This window comes from Schistocerca americana, chromosome 6 (genome assembly GCF_021461395.2).
Source record: "Schistocerca americana isolate TAMUIC-IGC-003095 chromosome 6, iqSchAmer2.1, whole genome shotgun sequence".
Classification (NCBI taxonomy): domain Eukaryota; kingdom Metazoa; phylum Arthropoda; class Insecta; order Orthoptera; family Acrididae; genus Schistocerca; species Schistocerca americana.
Window position 1 is genome coordinate 468,089,031 of NC_060124.1, and position 8,094 is coordinate 468,097,124.

The 8,094-nt window shown below is 42.8% G+C and overlaps 1 protein-coding gene across 1 annotated transcript; it reads left to right on the forward strand.

Moving 5' to 3' along the window:
• Positions 1-1,151: 1,151 nt before the first annotated feature.
• Positions 1,152-8,094, forward strand: LOC124619716 (cuticle protein 64-like). Its single transcript, XM_047146277.1, has 2 exons — positions 1,152-1,281; positions 7,777-8,094. The coding sequence occupies exons 1-2, from the start codon at positions 1,270-1,272 to the stop codon at positions 8,014-8,016; spliced, it is 252 nt and encodes an 83-aa protein (XP_047002233.1). The 5' UTR covers positions 1,152-1,269; the 3' UTR covers positions 8,017-8,094.

The window sequence follows — 8,094 nt, forward strand, 5'->3', positions numbered from 1 at the left end:
GAACAACTCTCGAAACACTGTGTATACGGCATTTTTAGTAAATTAACTACACCAATTTGATGAAAGCTTTTGAGTGTTGTGAAGAGAATGTTATTTATACCATCTCATGTCAGCATTAAAGTCCACAGATTCACTAGAACTTATAAAAATATTAAAAGTTTTTTCGTAAGTTGAACGCTACGTCGAAACTACATTTCAGAGATACTCAACAAAAAATTAATAACTTAGTTTGGTCATTTTACAAGAAAATCTTCCTTAAGCAAGCTTTCAAAAAGATTCAAATGGCTCTGAGCTCTATGGACTTAACAGCTGAAGTCATCAGCCCGTAGATTTAGAACTACTTAAACCTAATTAACCTAAGGACATCACATATATCCATGCCCGGGGTAGGATTCGAACCTGCGACCGTAGAAGCAGCGCAGTTCCAGACTGAAGCGCCTAGAACCGCTCGGCCACAACGGCCGGCTAAACAAGTTTTACACTTCAATTTTAACAAGACGGTGTATGTATTCTGGGCAAGTTTTATTGGCTCAATATTTTGACGTGCAATAATATGAATTTGAATTTTGTAAAATTCATTAAAACGTGCATATTCCTTTACAGGTTATTGTTACCTCACTGTATGAAGTATCTTTCTTTTAAAACTGTTATTACAAATTACGTAGTATATTTCTGTTGTGGAAAAGTTATTTTATCTATGATAGATATAGTCAAAAATGGTTCACATGGCTCTGAGCACTATGGGACTTAACTTCTGAGGTCATCAGTCCCCTAGAACTTAGAACTACTTAAACCTAACTAACCTAAGGACATCACACACATCCATGCCCGAGGCAGGATTCGAACCTGCGACCCTAGCGGTCGCGCGGTTCCAGACTGTAGCGTCTATAACAGCTCGGCCACTCCGACCGGCAGATATAGTCAGACGTGATTTGTCTTGACAGCACCTGTTCCCTTTATTACTGAGAAAAAATCGCATCTTTTGCAAGCTGCATCAATGCTGTCTTCGGTGCCAAGGTTACGACGGCAACAAACTCGACTACAGGAACAAACCTTTCTCCTGAGTGAAAGAACCACGCCTCCGACTGACATTGGCTGATGTAGGCGACCTAGAAGTAGACCAGTTCTAGCAGTGGACAGTACCGCAGCGGAAGGCCGCCCACTGTGGCAGGGACCGCCGCGCACGTTGCAGTACGGTATAAAAGACAAGTGTCAGCGGTCTGCAGGTACAGTCTGCTCCCACAGCAACAACCTTATCCACACAACAACATGAAATTCTTGGTAAGTGCCTGTGTTCTTCTGGAGAGTGACATATAATCAGCTCATTGATGTAAATAAATGTGTACTGTCAATAGATCCAAATCACTTGAGAATTTGAGTAATGTATTACAAGGGGTACCAACACCAGTTATGTTGACTGAATTGTTACGAGGACCTTCCCGCTGCGAACGGATCGTATATGAGTGGCCCCGCCTTTTTCATCCACATCTGTAGGCCGCAACCAGATATGGGATGCTTGGCTGTCCTCTTACAGTTCCTTGGCGGATATTTAGCATTAGCTGCTGAACAAACATGAATCACTCTAATTACACTTTCGTGGTCACTATCCGATATGTGTGCAGCAGCAGCCAATATCTCCTTCAAATTATCCTATAAGTTGGGCCATCAAAATAGTGATAGCAAATGTTACTGTGGTGCAGTACTAATTTTCAAACCTTCCATCTTCAGAAGCTGATCATTTAAGCGGGGTAGGACGTCAAACGGGCCGACTTGGAGCAGGAGAGGCATCAAAGGACATTTTAATTTCCAGTGTCTATAATTTTAGAAATAAATTCATAAAACTTTCTCAGCATCACCACGAAGGATCCAGGATTCACACTCATAGCAGTGGAACTTCGAAAACATGACAATTTTTCTACATGTGAAATTTCATCATTTTTTTTACTTACTAATGGCTGCATTTGTTGCTATGAGTACACTTTTCTTCATGAGTTAGAGAGATTCTTCTATGAATTTTGCACAGCAGACATACCATACCTAGAGGTGTATGGAACTCTAGAATTTATTTAATTTATGAAGAAACGAATGAGTTGCTATATTTTAAAGTTCATGTTTAGAAAAAACACAAATTTTATAGTTAATTACCTCAACTTTTACTACAGTTTTTAATATATTTGGAAAATTCTAGAGTTTCATACACCTCTACGTATGGTTTGTATGCTGTGCAAAATTCATCGAAGAATCTCTCTTACTTATGAAGAAAAGTGTACCTATAGCAACAAATGCTGCCATTAGTAAGTGAAAAAAAATGATGAAATTTCAGAATTAAAAAAAATTACTTCGTTATGTTTTAGAACTTCCACTGCTATGAGTGTGAATTCAGAATCCTTCCTGGTCATGCTGACAATGTTTTATGAATTTATTTGTAAAAGTATAGACAGCTGAAATTAAAATGTCCTGTGGTGCCTCTCCTGCTCCAAGTCGGACCGTTTGACGTCCTACCCCCTCTTGAAGGAGACTTCCACGCTGTGTAAACAATCCCTAAAAGAGCGGCGCATCATTTCTTTGTGTATTCTCTTTATTCCGTTTAAAAATGACCCACCAACAGAAAGGTAGCATTTTTCGAGGGCACTTACAACATTCTAGATTCAAAATGGCACTGAGCACTATGGGACTTAACATCTGAGGTCATCAGTCTCTCAGAACTTAAAACCACTTAAACCTAACTAATCTAAGGACATCACACATATCCATGCACGACGCAGGATTCGAACCTGCGACCGTAGCGGTCGCACGGTTCCAGACTGAAGCACCTAGAAGCGCTCGTCCACAACGGCCGGCCTACAACATTCTAGTTCTCCCTGGTAGCAAAATAACGTGACTTGATTATATGAGATAACCTATGTGATTAACTATGAGACAACTGTATCATGGCCAAGATAGTGTCTATTTACTCTACCGTTGTTAAGCGGTGTAGCTCAGGTAGTATTTCGTTGTTATCTATATATAATGTGAAGAAAGTGCACAGAATCCTGACCACACATCTGTACTTGCCCCAGTAATTTTTTGTTGTAAGCTAATAATGACATTTGAGCCATCGCTAAACGTGTAAGATATTCTACCTGGTATTGTTAGTCTTCAGACTAGGCCGAATAACGTATTTCAAACTAATGAGAAGTTATTTTATTGCAGAAATAAGTGTCATTTATTATTTTCTGTATTTCATCTGATACACCAACAATACTTCGCTGAGTTTAAGGCAGTAGCATGGCAAATAATCAGTAGGAGGTAATTTTGGCTATAATTACGCTACTACATAAATCATACCCGATTTTGTTCCCACAAACTGCACTCCTCAGAACATTGAGTTTCCGCAGATTTCCTATGAGAATTACTTTTTGCCTCTCTGTTCAAGATAAGTTCGTTAGAAGCGTTGTGCAGCTTCTGTATGTGTGACATAACATGAACTTTGAGAGTACGATCGATTCCGTGCTGCATCACTTGAAAATTCCTGTTCAGATTTACGGTCTGTTGGAGAAAGTGCCCACGTCTTGCTTAACTAAATACGAGCTGTACTGTTGTGAAATCTGATGGTCACAGTCCTAACAAAAATTGATTGTAAAATGGTCAGCGTTTCGCCTCACTATATAAAGCTGCGAAAAATATGGAATGAAATACTCCAGAACATTCTCATGAAATTGCCAACAACCGAATATGCTTCCCCAGTTTCAAGAATCCGTATGTTGCCGAGATTTTTGGTCAGACAGTGGTGCTTGAGTTACCTTGTGCAACAAAAGAAAAGAGTAAATTGCATAAAAAATTTACAAATGGGTAGCAACCACGTAGCTGAAACCATTACAGTCAATTTTGAGTCTGCACGGTGATTGCGAAGAACTCACGAGTTATTACTGAAATACTGAATTAAATCAAGAATGAATGGTTATGTTCCCTGTAAATTACAGCATTTCATTGTTAGGGTCCCTGTACAGAAATCCTTTCGAAACCCCTGATGTAGAACTCATCTCATACTATGACTGCAATCCACAAATGTATCACTGCAATTAAAAATATACAAATCTACTTTAGAACAGCAGGATGTATCTAGTGTAATTGCACTACAGAATATGGGCACTTCAGAAACTGTTATATGGGAATGGATTGTGTACCCATATCTGTTACGTATTTAAAACCTAGCCTGCCTCGGTGGCCGAGCGGTTCTAGGTGCTTCAGTCCGGAACCGCGCGACTGCTCCGGTCGCAGATTCGAATCCTGTCTCGGGCATGGATGTGTGTGATGTCCTTAGTTAGGTTTAAGTAGTTCTACGTTCTATGGGACTGATGAGCTCAGATGTTAAGTCCCATTGTGCTCAGAGCCATTTGAACCATTTAAATCTTAGTTGCGGGCAACATAATGTTTATGCGTCACTTTAGGATTCCCTCCTCACAATGACCTGTAAAAATGTTACTAATTGACGCCCTTAACTTTGACAGACTAGGGCAATAGACTAGATTGAATCCGATGCAGTTCCTGTATGTACCTGTGGCTAAAATAACCGGGACTATCACACAGTACTTTGTTTTGCTATTTTCCGTTGCCTCTGTTAGTTTCTTCCTTAATCGATGTTATATCGTCCTTGTAACTGAGTGATGGCAGGAACATTATGAGAGCTTGACACCTTACATCTCTGGAAGCCTCCTAGAACCTAATGAAACATTGGAGGATCCATAAAATATTTTAGATTATCTTACATATAAGACCTAAATGGAACATTTGGAACAGGAAACTGATAAAAAAAAAAACGTCAAGTTATTTCCGTCCAAGTGTGGTCCATCCAACTTCACAGCTTGCATATTACTTCACTACTTCACTACTACATACTCTAGCAGTCGGAAGCCATCTCAGATCCGTTTACAGGAAGGACTAGAACTGGGAGTATAGCTATGTCTGTCAGTAGCTAGCGACAGTAACCAATCGTTTGCAGAAGGACTCTGCAACTGAAATGGCTAATGAAATTTCTTGCTTGTAGGTGTCTATACGAGAAGCCTGTTTGGCACTTACTTAATATTTTCCTGTTCAGTTTTAACCATATGTACTGGCAGGAGCAGAGGATTTCAAGTTAGTCTTCAGCTGTAATTAAGTTTCTATGTTTGCATAAATTGCCTCAACTGAATACGAGAGGACTTTTGGCAGCCCATGTGACTTTTATTAATGTAACTGAGTGTCGCCTGTTCAGTCGAACAAGTCCGACAGAACAGATAGCACTCATTTACATTAATACAATAGAGCGCGAATTCTCTATGATATTTGATTCGGCGCGGATGCAGAAATATCGCTCTAATCCCTAGGGAATCAAGAATTTGCAAGTAGGAGGTATAATGGACGAGGGAAGCTGGTAAATGGTTCAAATGGCTCTGAGCACTATGGGGCTTAACATCGTAGGTCATCAGTCCCCTAGAACTTAGAACTACTTAAACCTAACTAACCTAAGGACATCACACAACACCCAGCCATCACGAGGCAGAGAAAATCCCTGACCCCGCCGGGAATCGAACCCGGGAACCCGGGCGTGGGAAGCGAGAACGCTACCGCACGACCACGAGATGCGGGGAAGCTGGTAAGCAGCGAGCGACAAGACGAGTGTTTGGGTCGGGAGGGGGGCGTGTCTGGGCAGCTGAGACAGTTAAAGAAAACTTCCTACAGGAGTAGAACTTCCGGGTTGGAGTCCCGATTCGGCAAAATTTTTCAACTTCTGCCATTGCAATACTGAAATGTTCTTTGTGGTTCGTAGAAGTGATTTGCCACCTACCCAGTTTCTCTTTCTTCCCTCTTCCTCTGTTTCAGAAAATCAAGTAAGTTTTATTTAATGCTGCACTACAGTGTAAAGTGACGGAGACAAATGACAGTTTATTTCATTATTGCCGCCAAATCTGCAAACAACGGTGACGATGGGAACGTTTTACCAGTCGTTCAATTTCTTCACAATAGAACTCTGCTCAATGGTCAAGCAGCCATTCCAGGACCGCTTTGTGGAAGTTATCTTCGTTGGAAAATTTGCGACTGCTGCCAATCAGTTCTTCTGTTGGCTGTACATTGTGGTCTGTGCTTGACGTCGATGGCCTGTTTTCACGATGAGCTTCAACTACGTCTGTGAGCTCTTGGTCAAATTGTTGGCACCATTTCACTATGACTAGGCTCGATATTACTAGGAAATTTGTGGTAAGATCTTATGGGACCAAACTGCTGAGGTCATCGGTCCCTAAGCTTACACACTACTTAATCTAACGTAACTGACTTACGGTAAGGACAACACACACACCCTCGCCCGAAGGAGGATTCGAACCTCCGACGGAGGGAGCCACGTGGACCGTGAAAAGGCGCCTTAGACAGCGCGACTATATATCACTAGAATTTTATTGAAAATCGGTGTAGAATTTGAATAAACTGCCAACAAGAATGGTACTGTACTGTTCCACATACTTCGACTTTGAGATAGATTTCGAATTACCACTCCACCTGACACGCACACTGTGATGCTCCAGTTAAGCGTACCACAGCAGAAATCGGTCGGCTGGAGACCGAGAACAAGTGCTCTCTTCTGACAGTGAACTCCTCTTTTTCCCCAATAGTTTTAGGTTCGGACTACATCTGTAACTTACTGTCGTGCTGCGCGTTCGCTACCTTTACGACGAATGGGCGGAAGATGACCAAAGGATGTGTTGCCGTAAGAATCTGGACAGGCAAGCAAAAGAATACTAGACACAAATTCAGTTTAAATAAAGTTATTGTACTCAACTTACTCCGAGAAACTGCTACACTACTGTCACTTGTTACAGCCGTAGCTAGTTACAAGCAGTGGCCTAACCCGGGCGTGCATCTATACACACTGAATATTTGCCAGTAGGGCTATGAACAATTTGGAGTAATGGTCGGCACCAACGAGCAACAGGAACTCCCACTAGAACCACGGAACTACAAGTAGAAGCGGAGAACTGGTCTTAAGGTGACCGCAGCTTATAACTTCGTCCTGTCGGTTCTGGAGTTTCTTCAACGGCAGCGATGTTCAAACCGCCGCTTGTGGCGCGATCAAGAATCTTCGAAGCGCCGGGTCTGGCAGTATCGTTAAGCTACGACACTAAACATGCTTTTTGATGTCCTCTCGTAGATACATGAAGCCTTTTAACACTCTACGGCCTATTTATGCCCCAGTCATTTCTATCAAATGCTGATAATACAGTCTCGCCAGGCTATTTCTAATAACCTATGTGCAACAACGTCAAGTAAATCCTAGCGTATGCTATTCCTTCATGACCTTGGAGTCGCTGTCCAAACTGTGCCATGAGGCTCCTGGCGCTTATGAGTGCTCCTTAGCATCAGACAGTAACAGATAGAACCCTCTCTCCCCCATTCGAATAGTGCATGATGTTACCTGGGAAATTTTATATCTTTTCGTGGAATTGCTGAGGCCGCAAAAATTGAGGATATTGACATGTGGAATGAACTGGTCTACTGCCGGATGTTTGTGTTGCTATGGCACAATATTTCGGTCACGTAACTCGCTGCCTTCTTCAGGTGCTACCTGAGACAGTCTCAGGTAGCACCTGAAGAAGGCAACGAGTTACGTGGCCGAAATATTATGCCAGAGCGACAGAAACATCCGGCAGTAGACCCGATTATTCCACATGTCAAGATCTCTCCGGGAAAGCCTGAAGAGTTGGATATTGAGTATGTTGTTGGTGGTGTCAGCGAGTGACAGCTTCGTCGTGTCGCCTTTCGCAGGTGGTCGTGCTGGTCGCGTGTGTGGCGATGGTGTCCTGCCAGCAGGAGCTGCAGCGCGAGAAGCGTGGATACCTCGGCCTGGGGGCCGGACTGCTGGCCGCCCCCGCCGTCGCCGCCCCCGCTGTGGTCGCCGCCCCCGCAGTCGCCGCCGTCGCTGCCCCTGCAGTTGTCGCCGGACCCGCCGTCGGCTACGGATATGGCTACCTCGGCGGTGTCCACGGAAGGCTGGTGCACGGTTGAAGCGCCTTCCTCTCTAACCAGCTTGTATTGTGTTTCTTTGTTGCTGTGGCTTCATTAAAGCTCCTTTTTGTAATATAA